The sequence below is a fragment of the Corvus hawaiiensis genome, chromosome 1 (assembly GCF_020740725.1).
Source record: "Corvus hawaiiensis isolate bCorHaw1 chromosome 1, bCorHaw1.pri.cur, whole genome shotgun sequence".
Taxonomy (NCBI): Eukaryota; Metazoa; Chordata; class Aves; order Passeriformes; family Corvidae; genus Corvus; species Corvus hawaiiensis.
Window position 1 is genome coordinate 256,038 of NC_063213.1, and position 22,188 is coordinate 278,225.

General features: G+C 56.8%; 1 protein-coding gene across 3 annotated transcripts in view; it reads right to left on the reverse strand.

The window, feature by feature from the left end:
- Window positions 1-22,188, reverse strand: part of AGAP3 (ArfGAP with GTPase domain, ankyrin repeat and PH domain 3) — a 111,359-nt gene that overhangs the window by 52,445 nt on the left and 36,726 nt on the right. For all 3 annotated transcript variants that reach the window (XM_048293736.1, XM_048293638.1, XM_048293817.1), the window contains exons 2-8: window positions 19,240-19,298; window positions 14,843-14,930; window positions 14,570-14,655; window positions 14,264-14,405; window positions 12,789-12,923; window positions 8,459-8,586; window positions 403-558 (exon numbers count right to left, since the gene is read on the reverse strand). In XM_048293736.1, coding sequence (XP_048149693.1) covers window positions 403-558; window positions 8,459-8,586; window positions 12,789-12,923; window positions 14,264-14,405; window positions 14,570-14,655; window positions 14,843-14,930; window positions 19,240-19,298 — 794 coding nt within the window. The remainder of the gene's footprint in view (window positions 1-402; window positions 559-8,458; window positions 8,587-12,788; window positions 12,924-14,263; window positions 14,406-14,569; window positions 14,656-14,842; window positions 14,931-19,239; window positions 19,299-22,188) is intronic.

Genomic DNA, 22,188 nt, shown 5'->3' on the forward strand with positions numbered 1-22,188 from the left:
TGCCACGCTCGGGGTATGCAGCCCCAAGGAGAAGATGAGCAGAGTCACTGGTGCTGTGCATGCACAGCTGCACTCCCCGTAAGGAGCAGGAGCTCACACGCACTACACACCCACATGAGTGTACCCTTGCATACTCCTACGTGTGCGAGGAATGTCCTGCTCCCAGATGCTCCCCCATGCACGCACACTCTGCCTGAAGCAGCCCACAGCACCACGGTCCCTGCACACACAGAAGGTCCCTCCCACACACACACACACTCCTGCATCCCCGGCCCTCCTGCCAGCACAGCATTGGTTGCTGTGCGGGACAGCCCGTGGGGTCAGGCTGCCATAACCCGCTCCCTTCCCCTCTCCTCTGCTGAAAACCCACCCCAAAGCTCCTGGGCTCCCTGTGCCACTTACCGTGAAGATGTTGGAGCGCCGCTTGGACTGCTTGCGGATGGGGGTGGGCGTGTTGGAGGCAGCGATGGTCTCAATCCGCAGCTCCCGCTGGCTGATGCTTGGGGTGGAGGGCACAGAGGAGGAGTAGTCACTGAAGGCTCCTCCACCGTTGGTGGCCTGGAGGAGGCGACAAATGGTCAGAGAGGTCAGAGACAGGCTACCTGGGGGCACGACTGCAGGAGCACCACCTGCCCCACGTGGCCTCATGCCAGGGCAGGGAGTGCTGCACAGGACTGGGATAGGGTGACATCCAAAAAATCATGGAATCGTTTCAGTTGGAAGGGACCTTAAAGACCATTTAGTTCCAACGCCCCACCATGGGCAGGGTCAACTTCCACTACACCAGATTGTTCCAAGCCCCATTCAACCTGGCCTTGAACACTTCCAGGGACGGAGAGCTCACAACCTCTCAGAGAGACCTCCAATGCCAGGCACTGCTCCTGCTCAACAGAGGGGCTTGGGAAGCCTTTCCTCTCTTTCTGCTCTAGTTTTTTCACATGTTCAAGTTCTGAAATCAAAGAGAAGGGCAGCAAATGGCCAGAGAAACCCAGCTGAAGCCCTTCCAAACAGGTGTGGTACAAGGCCTGGGGCAGCGGGGTCCCACATAGCTGTGCCCAGCCGAGGGGCACAGCTAGGGCACCTCCACCTGCTCCCAGAACACAGGACCAGGGTCACTCTCCTTGGGCAATCATTCCCTTCCTCTCCACTGAGCACATCAGACATGAGGCTGCGAGGCAGCCCAGAGCCCGCACAGCTCCAAGTCCCACTCATCCATCCATGAGGACAGCCGAGATGCCAGTGCGGATGCGTGTCCCCAGGCCAGCCTTCACCTTTCCCGTGTCCTGAAGCACAGAGTGCCACACCCCAAGCTCAAGCTCTGTGTGAAACCCATCTCTGCTGCTGGTTTGGAGGTCTATCTGAGCAGACCCTGAGGCTGGCACACTCCACAGCCATGGCTGCGGTGGCCTATGCCTGGGAACACAAGGGGCTTCACTAGCACCTCACTGGACTTCATGGCAAGAGGAAGATCCAACTGTGCAGCCATGCACCCACGTCACCAACACATCTGTTCCAGACAAGGCTGCTCACTCCCACCCTGGCCATGCCAGCAATGTGGGCAGCCACTGGACAGGGGCTTAGGGACATGCCAGAAAGAACACCTGCATGGAATCATTTCAGATCTGCAGCCCAGGACATCTCACTATGACACGGCACGTAGCAGCCCGAGCTCACTGGCAGTTCTGGAACAGGATTTCAGAAACACATGGAGGAGCTGCCCCTAGAAGGGCAGGTGAGCTCCAGCATCCCAGAAGGGGCAGCCCACCTTCTCCCAGCTCTACGCTCGCAGAGTGGTGGCATCAGCAGCCCAGTGACTTCCTCCATCCTGCCTACACTCTGAGCAGGAGTGGAGCCCACATAGGGTGATGATCTGCTGGAGAGGCTCTGCAAGAGACCCCCACTCACCCCCAGTGGGATCAGAACCTTATTCTGAGACAAGCAGTTCAGGAATGTTGGAAGCGTGAAAGGGGCTGCACAGGCAGAGCAGCAACCATTACCCACAGCCCAGTCTCAGAGAGAGGTGCAACCTTCACCTAAGTCATGGATCCCCTCATCTTTGACAAGAGAAATGGGAGAAGACTCACAATGGGAACTTAAAGAGAGGAAAGAGCCACCCAAGCAGCATTTCAGCTTCCTCCTCATGGAGGCAGAGCAAGGACAGGAATTCCATGCTGTGAGCAGGTGGGTGGCTCAGACCATCCCAGCCTGTCTGGAACACGAACGTTGCTGGAGTCCTGAAACACAGAATGAGAGGGAACCTGGTCTGGCTGTGCTTTTCCACAAGTAGAAGAGCCTGGGAACTCTGTCCAGAGAAGGGAATGTCGCCAGGGAGCTCCTCTGCAGGCTGAGGAGCCCTGCACTGGACAAGAAGGTTCTGCTGCTGAGTCCCAGGGAAGAGGGGACCACCAGGGACACAAAGGGGCAAAGCAACATGTCACCTGCCAGTGACTTCTGAGCCTTCAACAGAGAGAGCTCCTGTGAATCCCAGGTCCAACACCCACACAGGAGTTTCACAGGTGCTGTGATGATGGAAGAGCTGCAGGGGAAGAGAGCCAGGGCCACTGAGTGCACACATGGGCAGTCTGTGTTTAACTGATTCATCATGTGTGAACTAGGTCAAAGAAAGTGAAATAGTCCAAGTGTTAGGAAGAGAAGGAGGATGCTGCAGCACAGACAACCTGCCACATGGAGCAGTGAGCTGGGCATGGCTGCCCACCTCCCCATGTCCCTCCAAGATCAGCTCCTGGCCATGCTTGGCACGTCTCGGTGACCCTGGCAGCACATTCATGATGCTGTGACTGTCGGGAGGAGCCAGTTCAGAGGAGGCTGCAGAGTCTGAGCTCCTGCCAAAGCAGCTGGAACCTGTGGATGCAGGTGATGGACACTAAAGCTTCAAGGAAGAAATTTTGCTACACCCTGGTTTATATTTTACTTGCTCCCTGCAGTCTTGTGTGTCATTTCTGTCTGGCCAGAATAACTTTCCTTAGCCGGTAAGTCTGCCTGGTGCTGGAGCCAAGGTTACTGTCCTTGAGTGACAAAGGACTCTGGCCTTTGAGCCTCCCATGTCCCACAGACAGCCAAACCTCAGGAAGGGCTTTGGGGCTGGAGCATGGTTCACACCAGGCTATGAAGGGAAGCTCCCATGAGTTTGGGGGCAGAGGAGAAAGTCCCTCAAAGATAGAAAGTGGCTCAGACAGGCAATCCTGAGCCGCCTCCACTCCGTTGGAGCAGGGAACTCCAGAACTTCCATGGGATCCAGGGACACAGGACAAATCTCAGAGATGTGGCAGAACCCTGACAAGATGACAGCTCTGGTCCAGTACCAGATGACAGTTCAGGTCCACCAGCAGGTACTTTGCTGGTGGACCTGAACAACCACCTGTGGTCACCACTGGAATCTGAGAACACAGTGGGAACTGGAAACTTGGTAAAACACTCATGGGACAAATCCTCCCCATTAGTGTGTAACTGGTGGAAGAGCATCAGCAGTGCCTGGGAAGGGCAGAATGCAGCTGGAGTTCAGGGGCAGCAATTCCTGCTGTAACAAGGCCTGAGACAGAACAAGTAGTTTGGGAAGGGCTCGGAGTGGAAGAGCACACACAAACAGCAAACACCAACCTGGTGTCTGCGGGAAGAGGGGAGAAGCCGGAGGAGCATATGGACCATGGAATGTGGGCACCCTGAGCTGAGCGGGCAACAGGACACGGGCTTCCCCAGGGAAACGCCAACGCCTGCCGCTGCAGCTCCTGAACTCTGACAGAACGTGCTGCAGCAGGCCAGTGAGCACTGTTACCAGCTCAGGTGAGCTGCCCTTGGGGCTTCATTTCACTTGCAAACTTTGATTTTCCACCTCTTTCATCTGATCTCCTGCTGAAGTCTGGATGAAGGCCCTCCCAGTGCCCCCAAAGAGCCCGTGCAGGAAGGCAGACTGAGGCCATCGAGAAAAGCCATGACACTGGGCAGCCCAGAGCATGGCGGGGATGGCAGCAGCCCCCAAGGCCCAGGGGGACACCCAGTTCCCTCCACCAGCCTGCCAGGTGCCAGGTACCTGCATGGGGTACCTGTGGTACCTCCTGCCAGCTGCTGGGAACCAGTTTCCTGGCAGGAAGACAAACTGCCATCCCACAGCAAACACAGCAGTGACTCACCCACAGCCTGGGAACTCCCAAAGGCATCCCAGAGGCCCTGAAGAAAGACTGAGAACGGGGCAGCAAAAGTGAGGAAATCAGGTAGAACAACTCTGCAGGTGTTGCAAGCACCCACTAGCCCGAGAAACTCCCATCCCCTCCCTGCAGGCAAGGGCCAGGAGCTGCCAGGCGGGAGCAACGTAGGAGTCAGGGTCAAGTGAGGAGTGGGATTCCCAAACCCATCCAACCTGCTCACCCAGCAATAGGTGTGGGCAAGATACAGAAAGGAGAGCCCAAGGCAGCAGGCAAGAGCTTTCCCTGGAGCTGCTGGGTTCTGGGGAATACAAGGTGCCTGCTCCAGGGGGTGCAGACCCACACCCCTCAAGTTGCTGGGAAGGCCAAAGGGACAGATCTGTGTCCCCAAGAGGACTCCAGGGCTGGCCCTGGCTCCTGCCATTGCAAAGAACCAGGTTGAAGCTGAACACAATACCCAGGGTCAGGGACCCGCCGAGCACATCTAGTGACTCGTGAGAGCTCGTGGAAAACCCTGACCAGGGCTGACCTGCTCCTACAGCTCCCTTCCCCTCCCCACGGATGGAGCAACATCCTCCAGGCTCCGCTGCGGAATAAGAGAAAAAAACCCCAAACTCCCAAAGGCAGAAATGAAACCAGGGCCTTTGGCTGGTTCCCAAGAGGATCATCCACTGTGCAAGGAGACCAGGACACATCCACAGCAGCCCTGTCCCAGGAGAAGGGAATCCTCCAGACAGAGGGGTAACAAAATCACCAGGGTCCTCTGGAGTCCCTCCTCTCCCAGTAACCACACTGGACTGGTCTGACTGACAGACCAGACAAGCAGTGGCCATTTCCAAAAATGTTAGTTTGGCTCAGCCAGTAGTGTCAAGCTACTTCCAGAAGAGCTGTGCCCAGAACAAGAAAAGGGGCAGGGCTGGCTCCCAGCTCCTACCTACCATAAGAAGCCCTTTGTGGGGGACACCTTGCTCCCATTCCAAGAAAAGTGCTTTCTCCACTGGCAGCTCCAGAGGACAGAGCTGCCGCTGCAGACCAGGCCCAGAGCAGTACTGCCAATCCCAATTCCAGGGGCTCCTCCTGCCCCCAAATGCCAGTCCCATTGTTCCAGGGACTCCTCCTGCCCTCCCAGGCAGTACTGGAAGGGAAGGAGATCCTTCTGTCCCGAGTGTGTGTCTCACCTGTGCACACTGATGCCTGCGGCAAAAGGCAAACGAAAACTCCTAATTGTGTTTTTTGTCTGGCTTCTCTCCACCTCATCTCCATGTTAAGTCCTGTGTTCCTAAACTCTTCCTTGAGAGCTTTTTTCCTGTTTTCCCTGTGCCAGTTACTGCTCTTTGACTTGCAAAAGCAAATGAGAAACCCTGGTGAGAGTCCCAGGCCCTCAGGTATGACAGAGCTCAGCTCTGCTCCACCAACACCTTGTCACTCTCCCATTGGTCCTTCCTGGCAGGGCGAGCCTGTCCACCCCCTTCCAGAGCCGTCCCACCACGTATCACTGTGCCAGGGGCAGGGGACACCAGGGCACTGCTCCCCAATACCCAGCTGGGCATTGTGCCCTCCCACGTGGGCAGCCTGAGCACACACCCGAGTGTGTGGGCTGCTCTGCCCAGTTCCCTGTCAGACCCATCAGTTACAGGTGAATTTGTTTCCCAAAGCCAGTTGGATTTTCCCTGAGGACAGTGGGGAGCAGTTCCAGAACCTCACTTCCAAGCCCATGCAAGAACAGGGAAATACTTCACGGCATTTTAGGATCACTCACCATTGCTTCACTATTTTTAGAAGTGTTCTTAGTAATGGGGGAGAGACGTGCAAACACCAGGGCAAAGATCGCTGCACGGGTCACTGGCACCAAGAGGGTTTGTGGTGGGGCCACACAAGACCCAGGGAACACAAATTGACTTTGATCACCCTTGTGGGGCCCAGGTTTGCTGAGGGCAGGAGGGACACGGCATTGGACAGGCACAGAGCAGGGCTGGGGAGGGGGCACAGGCCATCAAGCCACAATCCCGGTGAGCTGCACGCTGCGTTACTTCCCTTCACAGCTCTGCTTCCCACCACAGCTCCCTACGTCCCTCCAGCCAAGCCAGGAGCACAGCAAGGTACAGAGAGCAAAGGTCTGTCCCCAAGCAGGCAGCCAGAATTCACCTCTACACAGACCCCATCTGCAAGCCGTGCTGAGAGGTGCTCTGTGGGAAGGAAAGGAGAGGAGAGGAAAGCAGGGATGGCTCTGAGCAAACACCTCACAAAGCTCTTGACATGCAGTTAGAAAATTCTTCCAAAATTTGCTTCCCTGTAGCCAATCCTAAATCCACCCCTTTGGTTCTAGTGCTGCCTTTCCTTAAGGAGCTCTTTCACATCACAGCTGTGTATTTTAGGTCAGGTTTGGTCTATCTCTGAACTCATTCCTCAGCTAAATCAGTCATGTGCTTACTTTCCTCCTGTGTTGGGGTCTCGTCCCTCCCACGAATTTTTGCTACTCTGCAGGTTCCATGCACAGTCACATGAGCGACTGGATTCAGACTGGGGGACCTGGGGAGTCTGGCAACTCCATCCCTCGTACAGGGAAAACATTTTCAGCCTCACTGCCCAGCACAGCCAGTGCCAACAGCACATATTTATTGGGACTCTTCCCATACTTTGGACATGGAAGAAAACACCAAACAAGTGTGCAGCTCCCTTGAGAAATGCTGACCTTGGCCATCAGCCTCTTGCTTCCCTTCCAGCACAGGTGGCCTCTCCTTCCCAGCCAGGCTCATACTGTACACAATTTGCTAACAAAACCCTCAAATTAGCAGAGACATTCAAATCTGTATTTCCCTGGGACTTTGCTCTCCACCTCGGATGTCTCCCATTGAACCTGTCCCCAGCTTTCTGGACACAAGCATACTCTGACAGAACCTGGCTTTGCAACCTTCCCGAGCAGCCCATCCACCTGCACACAGACTTCACCTGAACCTGCTGGTGTCCAGGTGACCTGGAGCACCAGGAAGCTGGCACAGGTCTCTGCAAAAACCTGCACCCACCTACTTGCAATCCAGCTTTAGAAGCCTCTACAACCAGGTATAAACTTCACGGGGATATTTGAAAATTCCCCATGTAATGGTCCAGCTGGTGGCTGCAGATATGGCTCAGGTCTGTGCAGGGACAGGCTCCCGTGGTGGGGGACCAGAAGTCCTCCCAGCGCTGGGAGGTTCTGATACATCCAGAGTTTCAAAGGCAATCCCCTTATGGAAAACCCATCAGCTACACATGCTGTCCCTCAGCCACAGGCAGACTTCCTGCAGTCCAGGTCACAGATCCTGTGATTCTGTATGCCAGTTGCTGCAGAGATAGAATCTGCTGGCCTGAGTGCCTTGGGGAGCAATGGAGCCCAGGATCTCTCCTTTCTTCCTCACCAGTCATCCACCCAGCATTTCTGTGGGCACTGGGAATGTAGCAGTGAGGTGGCTGCCTGAAGGATCTCCTTCCCCAGCCCCTCACCATGGAGCCTGCCCTGCTTTCTGACCTCTCTCTCCTGCCTCAGCTCTGCTCCAGGATCACGGAACAAACACCTACGGCGTCACCATCCTCCCCGCACCAAGCCCTTGGCAACCCTTACCAACAGCACAGAGACCTTCCTCTGGCAGAAGGGAGGGAACCTCCTTCCCTGTTCTGCTCCTTCAGCTCACCACTGAGCTCATCTCTCCACAGGTGCATCCCCTCAGAAGCCCCTCAGAAGCCCTCAGATGTTTGTGCACGTAGACCACCAGCTTCCCGAGTGCAGGGGAGGCAGGACCGTGAGCAGCTGTGCCCGCCCAGCTGGGGCAGCCAGAGCACGACCCTCTCACAGCCCCCTGTGCTGCCCAAGAGCTCCCCACGCACCGCTCACGGCTCTGCTGTGAGTCCACCAAAGCACGACACAGTCTGGGGACCATGAGCCAGGGCCAAAGGTTTAGACATGACACTTGACCTCAGGGCGAGTATCAAACTGTCACAGAACCATAAAATCATGGAGTGCTTTGGGTTGGAAGGGACCTTCAAGTACATCTCATTCCACCCCCCGCCATGGGCAGGGACACCTTCCACTAGAACCAGGTTGCTCCAAGCCCTGTTGCTCCAACCTGGCCTTGGACACTCCCAGGGACAGGGCAGCCACAGCTGCTCTGGGCTATGGAAGAAGCACCAAGGTGACACCACTCTGCTCCTCCAAAGAGCCAGCCCAGGGCAGTGGTACAAGCCTAAGGCTGAACTGTTGGGTACTGAGCTGAGGGGGTAGAGAGCGCAAGAGGTCCCTGGCTTTCCCCATTCCCATTCCCCACCTGGTTGATGTGGACAGAAGGAATGGAGGCTGCGGAGACAGATGAGTGGCTGGGTGAGTTGGGCAGGGACTTGCAGGGGCCGATGGATAGCTGGTGCTTCTTCCGGAGAGCCACCACCTTCTGAGCCACTGCAAAAGGGAGAAAGGACAGGGTCAGAGTCCAGAAAGCAGCTTCCTCCACCCACAGATTTCTGGAGGGCTTCAGGTAGACCCAGGCCCTTCCCCTGACTGATGCCAACACCTGGGGCTCAAACTGTGCCCAGCCCATCCACAGGGAAGATTCAGCAGAACACCCACGTGGCCCAGCCACAGGGCAGGTGCAGGGTAGGCTGCCTGCACTGCTCAGGCCGAGTCCCAGAGGCCACTGGCCCTCTTGGGCATCACACAGAACAGTGACTTCTTCCTATGAACACCATGGAGACTCTACAAGCCTGGGCTGCTGCAGGGGAATCCCTGAGCAGTCAGTCACTTCTCAGTCACCCCTCAAGGCAGCCCCAGGGGCCAGGTACTGGACTGAACTGCCTGGGCAATGCCACCTCCATCAGTCTGGGCCCTTGTGACCCTCACAGGCTCTAGGTATTCAGAAAATTAACCTGAGGAACTACTCTCCCAGTTCCTGTGAACTCCCTGCCTGACGCCAACAGCCCACGATAGCATTCCAGCCTTCCCAATCTCCTGCTTTTTCTGGAAATAAACACCTTGACCAAAAGCATGACAGCAAATGAGCTGGGCTGCTGGGAATCCAGAACAACACATTGTCACTCCTGGTCTTCTCTTGCACACTGGCCAGGTACCCCCACAATCACAGAAGGAAGAATCTTCCAGATGAATGCAACTGTAGGCACTGGGAACATACCATGCCCACCCCAGCATGCCTCATGCCATGCACCTGTGCAATAATGGAGCTGTCATGTTCCTTTTCCAGGAGAAAAGATGTTGCACCACACCTGTGGTGTGACTGAGCCCGTCTGGAAAGGTCAGATGCCAACGGCAACTGCAGAGTCCCGGCACCTTCGCGGCCACGGTGCCACATCCTGCTCAGACACAGCCAAAGGTCCATGGGGCCACAGCTGGGTTCTCACAAAGCTGGGAGCCTGTCCCAACTCCCAAGCTAAATGTGAGTTCCAGAAACAGCAAGGAACCCATCCTGCACTCACCAAACAGATCATATTAATCTGCTGCTTTCCTGCTCTCCCCAGCTCCTTCCTCCCCTCCAACCAGATGCATCCAGTGTTCTTTGTGGGAATATCTCCCGTCTCAATGCTGCTGGGGAACACTGTGAGCTCAGGCCCCCCAGGGGCCAGGAAATATCCAGAAAAAAACCTCAGCCACTGCTGTTGTGGGCAGGGATCCCACACCCCTACTGCTAATAAGGAATTAACCATGAGGCCAGCGAGACCACACTGGCGGGATAACATCTCCCCAGTCCCGAAATGAGGCACCTTGAGGTGACCTTCACCTTTCTGCATGCTGGGCCCAGGCTCTTCTACTTCCTGAACATCTGTCAGGCTTTTCTGGGATAATTTCTGCCATCCCTGACACCAGTTTTGGGGATTGTTTGCATATTCTGCTTTCTCTGGTTGCCACACACACCTCCCAGTGAGGTGTGCCCTGCCCACAGAGCCTGAGCAGCCCCACTGCCCAATGTCACTGAGAGCACCTGAGCATCACTCAGCGTTTCAAAGCAAACCCAGCACTCCAAGTCTGGACAGAGCAAGAGCATGCAAAGGTCCCCAGGGACCCACCAAGGACTCTGCAGAGAACCCCTCAGGGTGTCACCTTACAGACCCACGAGGCCCTGCACACCCTTGTGCACAGCTCTTGGCCTCTCTGGTGACGTGGTCCAGCCAAACCCTCCCTCACGTCCATCCCCCACTGTCCCGGAAGACAGCAATCAATGCTGCCCATCACCCTGATGGCCAGGAACAGTGTCACACCTGAGCAGGAGGGACACCTGCTGTCCCACTCAGGCCGCAGAAACCCAACCAAACCCCTGGGCAGGGGATCCAGAACCTCCCACAGAGTTCATGCTGGAGCCTGGGCCTGCTTTTGAGGGGAGTGTTTGAGGGGGATGATGGAGAGCAGCAATGCCACCAGCACCTCAGCCACGGGTTCTGGGCCATGGAGCTGCTGGCCGTCTTCTCCTGCCCTCTCCAGCGCCCAGGGCACAGGAAAGGCAGGACCATGCACTTGAGATCTGCAGCAGAGGTGAAGCTCAAGAAGTCATCCACAGCACGGGGCAGCACAGCTGCTGTCCCTCCTGCGCCCCCCAGGACCAGTGCTGCATCATTCCTCCTCTTCCTCAGGAACATCACTGAGGTGACCGTGGCCAAGGGGCTCTTGACAACCTGTTCCCTGATCTTTGCTTGGTACAGAAGCATCCTTAAAGTGAAGCCCAAGAACTGAGGCCCCCCGCCACTGATGGATCCTTGCAAACTGTCCTGGCATCTGCTGAACCCCAGATTTCTGCACACAGGAATTGTGAGAGCAATCCTGAGAAGAAGGTTCTTTAACCAGACCTCTTTGGAGCCAAGAGGGCAGAAGGCACATTCCATACCAGCCCCCACCTCAGTGGACCTCTGCAGTGAGGGCACCGACAGCCACCCCTCAGGGCAGGCACACCTCAGGGAGTCCTGAAGCTGACAGGACACGGCAAGACACAGGGCACTGTCCCTGCTTGTGCCAGGGCCACCTCCTGGCAACACCTGGCAATACCAAAATCCCATCCTCTCACAGCAGCGGTCACTGTGACATCTGTGGACTTGGAAGGATGGAGGAGCGCAATTCCCACACAGGGAGCAGCACCTCCAGGGGGAGTTCTGCCAGGACACAAGAAACCAGCAAGCAGAAAGTGACCCCTGTTCGGCAGCCTGGCTGCCCAGACACAGCCTGGACCACAAAGCCTCAACACTGTCAAGTACACACTGCAACATGCTCAGTGCAGACACAGCACAGCTCAACCACCCACAGCTCCAGGCTACAGACCAGACACCCAGGACCTGCTCTGAGGAATAGGGTCTCTGCTGCTCCTGCCTGAGCTGTGGTGGCACAACAGCCAGGGCCACCCAGTTCTTGGAGAACCCCTGTGCAGTTGGTGAAGATGGGAGATTCCAGTTTCTCCATCTTGGAGCATCCTCCACATTCTGCAGCACCACGTGCGCGTGTGGGAAGAGCGGTCTGTGAACACCAAGGGGCAGGGTGGTCACTCCCTCAAGCTCTCGTGCCAGCACATTGACCTGCTCCCCAAAAAGGTCAGCGGCCACTGGTTGTGACCCAGGACAGTGGCAGGGAAGGGCTCTCTGGGAACAGAGGTGCAGCACAGGCTCCACACAGCACAGGCAAGCAAGCAACCTCGGCACTGAAAGCAGCTCTTCCTGCTCCTGCTATGGGAAGTGGACACCCCTCCCAGCCTGCCCGGGGTGGGTCTGCCAGGATCTGGGGGGGCGACTTGTGTGGAACAAGTCATATAAAGACAAGGTCTGATGGAAACTGAATTACCACGTGAGGCAAGGTCCTCACAGTGCCTGTGACTGCCAGGACTCCACAAGATCCCAAACCAGCTGCACCAGGATCCACCAGATGCCAAACCAGCTGCATCATGACCCACCAGTGCTCACTAGGAAGAATCGCTTACCCACTCCAGAAACACCTCATCCCATCAGCTTCAAGCCATTTCCCCTTGTCCTGTCACTACAGGGAACACACAATTCCCTTTAGGGCAAGGTCACAGTTTATTTAAGCAGACTGCAAACTCCCAGGAGATGGTGCAGGTTCCCTGTGCCCCTCAGCATCACTGTGTTGCAGACCCCCCCTCCAAGCCTAAGCAGGAATGCTCTCCCACACTGTTCCCATGAGTTACAGCTACCCCATCCAGCTGTTTAGGTGCTGCTTTCCTACTCCAGCACCCCCAAGCCCTGCTGTGACTCCTCCTCTCCTCCACGCCAAGGCCACCAAGCCCCTCTCTGCAGCCCCCCAAGTCCTCACAGGCTCACAGACTGCTGTGCTGCCCTGTGGGGGTGCAAGTGTCCCCAGCAGCCTCTCTGCTCTCTGGAACAAGCCCCCACCCACAGGGCAGCCTCTGCAGAGTGGCAGAAGGTGCTTCCAGCCCTGTTCTGTGGCCCCTCATGCACACCCACACGCCACACACGGGGTCCTTACACCCCCTGTACACAGAGCGTGTGCTGCTCCCCGCACCAGATCTGTGTGTGCAAAGCAGTGGCACCGCACGCGAGTGGGTGCCCGAGGCCCCGGGCCCAGGGCAGCACAAACCCCTCCGTGAGACCTCACTGCAGCCCCGTCCTGCCCGGACACCCTGACACGGCTGCAGTTACCGTCCTGGAAGACCCTCTCCACATTCAGGCCATAGGTAGCACAGGTCTCGTAGTACGTGCAGCGCTTCAGATCGTTGGAGAGCTTCCGTGCCCGGGAGTCGTCGATGACGCGGGGGTTGGTGGCGCTGATTGCATCTGCAAACCAAAGGGACAGGGGGTTGAAAGGCAAGGACCCTGCGCCACCTATCCACAGGTCCCACGACACTTCTGGCCTCCCTCCCTCTCTCCATACAGAGGAACCACCTCCACAGTACTGCCCCATAAATGCCTGCGATCACGAAGTCCCACGTTTGTAGAAAAATGGATGAATCTTGGTAAATGAACCTGACTCAATTTCCCAAACCACTCAGCCACCGACATTTCAGTAGAGAGAGGCAGAACACCTCTGGGAGGTGTGGGCACGAAGGCCAGGCAGCCCTAGCTGCCAAATAAAATGGATTTGTCAGTCTCCACCATTTTAGGGCTCATGGCCAAGCCCTACATGTTAAAGAATCCAAGGGAGAAATCCTCCTGGTTAAACAAGAAAGTCAACTCTGCTGGGACATCCCCACAACCAAGGCATTGCTGGACAGCTCTAAAATACAGGCTCAATTTGTATCCCAGACACCCACCAAGTGCTTGCCTGCTTTGGAAAAACTTCCTTCCAAAGAGGAATCCAACTCCTTGAAGACCAGCTAGGGACAAGTGGGGGCTGCAAACCAACCCTCTCAGGAGGGGTCAGAGAACTGGGACCTGCACTGTGAGGAAGCCCTCCTCGGGCTCTCCAGACAGTTGTGCGGCTCTACCAAGGCTAGGACCTCACCTGGTTCTGTGTCTGGGACAACAATGGCCACTGACCCTATTACTTGGCCTGCTCCTGCACCTCCACAGTGCATGCTGCCACCCCATTCCTGAGCCAAGATCACTCAGTCCTAAAATTCATTCCACAATCTTTAATATATCCGAAGTTTCACACCTTTGTTCTGCTTTTAATACAGGGTCTGCAGCAGACCCCCTGTGACTCCCTCCCACTGCTCCTGCCTGTCTTCCTGGCCTCAGAGCTTCTTCCTGGCCAGGAACAGGTCACACAGTGCTCAGGAACTGTCCTGCCAGGACAGTTTTTCCAAACAGCCATGTCCTGCTCCTGCTCTCTACTGTCACACAGAAAACTCTTCAGCCCCAGGCTCCCTCCTGCCTAGCCTGGCAGAGCTGGGGGAGGCAGCACCAGGGTATTGTGCCATTTCCAAAAGGAAAGTGACTCCATGGAATGAGGCAGCTCTCTCTGGGAATGCTGAGATGGTCTGAGCAGGAAGTCCCACCTTAGGGCCCTGGGCTGGGGCCTCAGCATCGTCCCTCAACCCCATGCAGGGCTCAGAGAGCAGGATCCCCGATGTGCTCACGGGGCTGGCACCCCATGCTCTTGGGCCAGCGGGACACGGCACCAGCGCTCCTGCCTGAGGCTGGGGGTGTGGGGGAAGCCCAGGCACCGCTCTCACCCTGTGTGCCCACCAGCACCATCGGCACCTCCGCTGTGTTCCGGTAGCTGCAGAGCCGCAGGTAGTAGTTGTAGACGGTCTGGAAGCTGATCTCATCCTCCAGGCTGAAGACAAACACCACTGCATCGACCCAGGCAGCGAACTGAAGAGACGCGGCAGGATTACAGCGGGGACGAGCAGCTGGGGACCCGGGCCCGGAGCAGCCAGCAAGGGCAGCCACACACCGGGCTCAGCCAGCACACACCTCCCCCCAGTCCCTCCAACAGGACGGGTGGGGAGGGACCACAGGAAGGACAGGTCTCCTACCTGGAGTTCAGGGGGGCCCCCTTCATCTCGAATCAGCAGCAAGTAGCTCTGACCGTCCACCACGATCTCCTTCTTAAACCGGCCACCTTGGGGGAGCAAAGCTGCTGGTCAGTGAGGGAGGTTCAAGCAGGGGACACCCCAAACGAGGGCCAGGGGAGCTGCAGACCCCCACAGCAGTGGTGAAGGAGGTGCAGGGATCGGGATCACCTTCAGCACCACGGAGAGGAGCGAGCACCCAGCCCATCCCCAGGCACCCTGGGAACCAGACCTTACCCTCTGGAGACTCCTCCTGCACGTAGGTGCCGGTCAGGTAGCGGTGCACCAGGGCCGACTTGCCACTGGACAGGTTCCCCACGATGCCCTGGAACAGACACACGTGTCAGCCATGTGCCCAGCACGTGTTCCTGTACGCAAGGCCACCCCCATGAGGTGACAGCACCAGTGCCTGGGCACATGCTGATAAGAGGCAGAGGTGTCCCTCAGAGGACACGGGAATGGTGTGACCCAGCCCAGTGCTCGGTGGGAGGCCAGGGGACACTGACTGGGCTCAGTTGGGCAGAGAGCAGCCGAGACTGGGGTGCAGCCACCTGGACAGAGGGCAGTGGGTACTCTCATTCTCAACTGAACAGGCACAGCCCTGCCAGAGCCACATCAGCTCTTCCCACAGCCCTTCTGCTCCTCAGGGAACACCTGCCATCCCAAGTCAACTCAGGAGGAGAAAAACCTCTTCTCCCAGCCCACACATCCCCAGCTTTGGGGTGTTGCAGCTCTGGACAGCAGCTGCCAGTAGAAGGGGAGCAGAGACCAGCTACACGTCGGGTACAGGCCCAGCATGTGCTCATGCCTGAGGCTCCAGCACCACGGCAGCACTACGTGCACCTCCCAGCACGATGGTGCCACCCACACGGGAACACCCAGCACCAATGTTCAACCAAACTGAAGGACAAAGCTACTGAGCCCTCAATTTAATTGGGCAGAAGCACATCTGACTGCAGCACCCTCAGATTTGCTATGAAATGCAGGTGGGTGTCCCGGGATGGGTTAGTCAGAGAGCCCAGCTCTGCCCATTGTCAGTGTCTTCCTGACCATTTAATGCTGCTTCATTGTGGGACCAGGTCTGTACTGAAGAGTCTGGAGCACAAGTCTGATGAGAATCAGCTGAGGGAGCTGGGAAAGGGGCTCAGCCTGGAGAAAAGGAGCTCAGGGGGAACCTTGTGGCTCTGCACAAGTCCCTGACAGGAGGGGGCAGCCGGGGGGGTATTGGGCTCTGCTCCCAAGTTACTAATGACAGGACAAGAGGAAACATCCTCAAATTGCGTCAAGGGAGGTTTAGGGCGGGTATCAGGTAAATTTTTCCACAAAAAGGGAAGGGGTCACCTTCAGCTGAATCCCTGGAAGTGTTAAAAAAATGTGGATGTGGCACTTGAGGATATAGCTTAGTGGTGAACATGGTGGCAGTGCTGGTTGATGGCTGGACTTGATGATCTTAGAGGGCTTTTCCAGCCTGAAAGGTTCTGTGATTCTGTACAGCTGCACTCACATGGCCACACCAGTGCCGAAGACATAGGGTGAGGAGTGGCTACGAACATTAAAGCTGCCTCTGCTGCCACGGAAGTTTACAGCCAAACTTTTCCAGGCACTGGGATGAGCTTGGCAAGTGAGTCACCACCAGGCAGGTTCTCCAGCTCTCCGCCAGGCGCTCAAACACTCCTGCTGCTCTGGGTCCTGCCAAGGGTCCTGCCCTGGGCCATCCACACGCCCCCAGTGAGAAGCAGAGAGGCACCAGCCCTGTGGCCGCCGGCATTCTGGCGTCCTGGTGTCACAGACCATGCTACCGAGCGCAGGACACCACCCTGTTTGCCAATTCCACCTGTGCCAGTGGAGCCAGCGTGCGGCAGGAGCAGGGAGCGCCGACCAATGGGCTCCCACCGCTGCCACATCCGTCACCTGCCACAGCAACTACAGATCCCGACAGCGCGTTCAGACAGCTGACAGCACAGAGAACATGGGCTGGGCTGCAACCCACTGGAAGGGGCTCTAAGGTCTCCAGAACCTTCTCTTCTCCAGGCTGAACACCCCCGGCTCTCCCAGCCTGGCTCCAGAGGGGCTCCAGCCCTCAGAGCAGCTCCATGGCCTCCTCTGGACTCACTCCAGGTCAATGTCTTTGTTTTGTTGGGGGCCCCTGACATGGACACAGCACTCCAGGTGGGACTACTAAAGCAGGCTCCACGGAAGAAACTCTGGAGAGCCCAGCTCTGGGCAGGCAGCTCAGGGGTTCAGTGCCAGGTTGGCCATGGCTCCTGTGCCAATGGAGTGGTTCCCGAGGCTGCCCAGCAGCGAGGGTGCCATGCCACGCCAAAGATAAACACTCCAACGGCATTTAGCTCTAACACTGGGATGGAGGCTGCAGTTACATTTTGTCTGCACATAGTACAAACCCTGACCTGCATCTCACCAAAATCCTGCTGCTCTGCCATGTCCTCGAGCTCACCTGGAGCTTCAAACCAGCCACAGAACTGACAATCCTGAGGAACACAGCCCCTGAGAGACACCAGACTGGAGCCAAACAAGGTGTGTAAGCACTGTGGGAACCTCTGCTCCATGATTTTTGGGAGAATGCGGGAACACAGTCAGCACTGTGCTGGCACTGCCGAGTGCCAGGTGCAGGGGACGAGTCCTGCCAGGAGGCACCATCAGTGCCCCTCTGCAAGAACTGCTCGGTCACAGCCTCCTCCTGGCCTGCAGCACTGGGAGGGAGCTTTGGGAGAAAACTGAGTGAGGGAAAACTGCTGAACATATCTTCAATACATTAAATTATTCAAAAACCTTGGAGGAAGTATCCTGAATGCTTGGGAACAAGCAGGGAGAGCAGCAAGACCCTCAGCTCCTGCAGGAGAGACAGAGGACACAGAGCTGCTTGAAAATGGGAAGGGAGTGAAGCCTGGCAATGTTTCTTGCTGGGACAGTGTCGGGCCCCTCACAACAAGAAAGACCTGGAGGGGCTGGAGCATGTCCAGAGAAGAGAACGGAGCTGGGAAGGTGCTGGAGCCCCAGGAGCGGCTGAGGGAGCTGGGAAAGGGGCTCAGGCTGGAGCAAAGGAGGCTCAGGGGGGACCTTGTGGCTCTGCACAACTCCTTGACAGGAGGGGGCAGCCGGGGGGGTCGGGCTCTGCTCCCAGGAACAAAGGACAGAACAAGAGGGAAAGGCCTCAGGCTGGGCCAGGGCAGGGTCAGGGTGGATATTGGGAACATTCCTTCCTGGAAAGGCCTGTCCTGCCCTGGCACAGGCTGTCCATGGCGGGGGTGGAATCCCTACCCCCGGGGGAATTTAAAAGCTGTGTGGAAGCGGCACCTGGGGACACAGTCAGTGATGGCCTTGGGAGTGCTGGGGAAGCAGCTGGACTCAACGATCTCCAAAGGCTTTTCCAACCCAAATGGCTCTGTCACTCTAAACTAGGACTCCGAAAGGTCTCAAGGCTTTTAGAAGAGCTGCTTTGGTTGGATGAAACCCCGGAGCAACAGAGATCCCCAGAGGTCATGCAAAACCTGGGGAAAGGGCTGTGCTACTTGAGGAAGAACTAAAAGCTTTGGGATGGTTTAGCTGGCAGCACAGCTCTGCAGCCTTGCAGAGCCTCAACATCAGGTGGCAACACCCAAACATCTGTGAGAACATTTTTTAAAATGCATTTCACAGGTAAACTAACAAATGAATATTCAAAGTTTGGTTTGATTCTCAGGATGGTGCTGGAACGTTTTGCAAGAAGACTTTTGTTCTTTTGTTTCTTGGACTAATACTGAAAAAAGTTAATCTTGCAAAAACTGAAGGGAGAAAGAGCTGAAGGGCACACGCCAGGAGCCTGCAAAGGGCACTGAGGGCTGGCACAGAGAGCGCAGGAAGAGCAGAGGGAGGAATCGATCACTGAAGCACCTGCAGCATCCTGTTCACCCCAACATCACCTCCTGGCCACCCCGGAGCCCGCAACACTGACCCTGTCCCACTTGGAGGGGCTGTGCCAGGGGCAAGGGGGTGGGGGCAGCCCCCTGACCACAGAGACCACACCCCACAGGGAGCTGGGGGAGCCTCGCAATGGCGAGTCCAGGGGAAACCCGCCCTGCGCTGACAGACCCGGGGAGCCCCAGCCCCTCGGTTTGGCAGAACAGAGCTGCTGTCATCCTGCGGCAGCCCTCCAGGGCAGGGACACCTCGGCAGAGGCGGGGGAAGCGCCAGTGCAGAGCTGAGATCAGTGAGCCTCTGACGGAGCAGTGACATGTCCCATGCCAGGATGGCTGCTCTGGGGGTGACCACCAGGGACACGTACCCAAATCACCACCTGGGATCCACACCTGCTTCTGCTGCACCAGCTTGAGCAGCAGCACCCAGACAGGTATCACGGCTCTGCCAGGGCCAGCAGGGAGGCTGAGCGGCTCAAATGGTGCCTTTTCACCTTCACATCCAAGTGCTCTCCCAGATCAACAACCTCTGGCTCACCCCTACCAGGGCAAGCTGCCGAGAAACCCCAGTCCTTCCCTGGTATGGCAGCAGCTCCAGCTCCTCCCTCCCTTTGGAGGCTGAAGTCTCCGTGTGTTTCCACCAGGCCATGTGAAAATGCAGGATTTTCTTGAGGGTTTGGGGAACCAGGGGTATCCCAGGCACAAGCCACGAGTACTCACCACCTTCAGCTCAGGCACCGAGCGACTCAGGGTCCATTCCTGGCTGTTCACAAACGAATCTGTGGACAGAGGGGAGAAACCATCAGGTCACCCTCAAGATCCCAGCAAGGATCCTGCTACACTCTCCCTGCTCCCTCCAGGCAGATTTATGGTTCTTCCCTCCCTTCTACCTCATCCAGAGACACAGGGCTGCATGAGGACCCAACACGCAGCTGGAGCCCCAGGTGGGGTGGAGCAGCCAAGCCAAGGGCAGTATGGCAGCAAAGAGGCCGGGCACTGCTGGCTGGAACCCTCCCTTCTGCCCTGCAGGAGCACAAAAACCCCTTCAGCATCCCCTGCCCTGAGGCACAGAGGACAAGGGAAGCCCTAGGGACCAGATACCCTTTTGGGGAGCACTGGGGCTGCACAAGACCCGGAACTGAGGGCCCATGCCAGCACCCCGAGCCCTGCCCTCAGCATGCCGCAGGCCGTGCAGCGGTGGAGCTGACGGCAGGATATCAGCCACGCTCCTGACTGAACGCAAACACAATTAATTATGGCATATTATGGAATTGGCAGCATGCTGCAATAGGCTTACAGAGGCTGTGGCAATCTGGCGTGGCTTGAGGAAACACCCCCATCCTGCCACAGAGCATCTGGAGGAGGAGCAGGAGCCTGGAGGACACCTTGAATACCAGAAGCAGCCAGCAGCCCCTCCTGACAAATCTGAGTCCCTCACTTGCCTTGGCAAGGTCAGACCTTCCATCCAACACCAGCTCCAGGGCAGGACCCATAGGAGCAGGACCTCCTGCATGTTTATCACATACAAACAGAAAGGATTTTTGGAGACCAGAAACCTGTGGGAGCTCTGCATCTTCAGAAGCCTGTAATAAACCTGCCAAATCTGTGGCCACAGACTATTGCAGGAATGGGAATCTCAGATGGGCTCAGAAGGGAAGCTCAAATCCAGACCCAAAAGCGGGCAGCAATCAAACACGATGACCTGGGCAGTGTCACCCAAGGCCACAGGGAGGGTGGCTCCAGACCTGCCCCAGCAGCTCTAACCCCACAACCACAACTCCTAGTGCCTGCTCCAGCAGTCCCCAGACCACCCTCCCAGCCAGGAATTCCTTTCCACTATCCCATCCATCCCTGCCTTCTGGGCGTGGGAAGCCATTCCCTGTGTCCTGTCCCTCCATGCCTTGTCCCCAGCTCTCCTGGAGCCCCTTTAGGCCCTGCAAGGGGCTCTGAGCTCTCCCTGGAGCCTTCTCCAGGTGAACACCCCCAGCTCTCCCAGTCTGGCTCCAGAGCTGAGGGGCTCCAGCCCTCAGGGCATCTGTCTTGTTTTGGGGCAGCACTGGGCTCCACAGCCCTGCCAGAGCCCTCCAGCGCCTGCCCTCACTCCAACTCATGTTTGGCCCTCATAACTCCTTAGGGGAGGTTAGACACACAACAGCAGCAGCCCTTCCTCCATCTCCAGGCTGAAGCTTCATCTCACCTCTCTCACCTCACTGGGCAGCCCAAAGCCATGGAGGAGAGCCCTGTCCTCCTCCCACGGCCAGAGGGCTGCCTAAGCTGCTCAGAGAGCACGAGGTGACAAACCATAACCCGGCACTGTGCCCTTGTCCCAGTTTTGTGCAGCCACCAGCACCCACAGGCCACAACACACTCATCCACCATGTTCAAGGAAGGTGAGAACATGGTGCTCCTACCTGGAGTTTACCTTCCATGGCTGATTTAGGAACACTCCTTTTCCAGGAGCTACAGACAAATAATCCCCACATCTGCTGCAGGAACACCAGGTTATTTATAGCCATCCTGAGGAATTGTTTCTCCGTGGTGTCTTTCACCTGCCCTTTCCTTTTTTAGGCAGAGGTAATTTTTTTATTAAAACAATTCATCAGTCACGAGGAAAATGATACATTCTTGAGCCCTTTCCAAAAGGTAACAGCACACCTGTATTTCCAACCACATCACTGGGTCTAAAAAAAGCTGTCACCTCCACTTGGGACTTCTGCCCCGCTCAGCCTCTTTGGCAGGTAATGCGACAGATAAAGCACCATCCAGGCCTCCTCTGTCCCCAGCATTCCCTGATGGGAGCAGGCAGCACACACTCGTGCTGTTTCACTACACACAGCAGGTTTTTGGCAGGTTCTGAGTGGAGCACAAGACACACACACCCGGTGATCGGCCTTGGGAAGGAGGAGAGGCAGGGAGAGCCCTGGAGAGGGCAGGCTGGGCTCTCTCTGGATCTGCTCAAGGATGACCACGACAAGCTGCCCCAACAGCTGCCTCCTGCACCAACTGTCCCAACAGATCCTTGCTTGGTTTTTAACCCAGGTTCAAGAGTTTGTTTGCAACACTTCGATTTTTGACTTGCTGAGAAGGCCCCTGAGTAAACCTCAACACAAATAAACACTGACACCACAAGGCCAACAGGACTGTGCTCAGCCACACAACTCACCCAGCTCCTCACTCCCACTGAACACCAGGCACAGCCTGCACATCTGTCCGCCTGCTCCAGCATCTGCCAAGCCTGAATGTCAGCCCAGGCCACCGACTGGTCCTGGTTACCCACCCGGCACATGTGGCATCGACAGCCCAGGGGTCCCGGCACGGCCCAAGGGTCCCAGCACGGCCCAGCACACTGCCTGCACCCACACTGTCTCCACTCAGCACCATGCCAGGGTGCAAGCACCACTTTACACAGTGCAGCTGGAATCTCCATTCCTTCACAATCACCTGGAAGTTACTGAGATGCACATCTTGGAGGAGCGTGGTCCCTCTGAGGCCCCTTCTGGAGCCAAGGTCACAGGTGTCAGGAGCAGAAGACCCCTGTGTGCCCCTGCTACCCTGGGCCAGACCTGCACACACCAACCCTTCATCTGAGTACCACCTTGGTGAACAGACACACCTCTTGTTCAGGACCATGACTCTGAACACCTGTCTGGAGCACCACTCATGCACTGC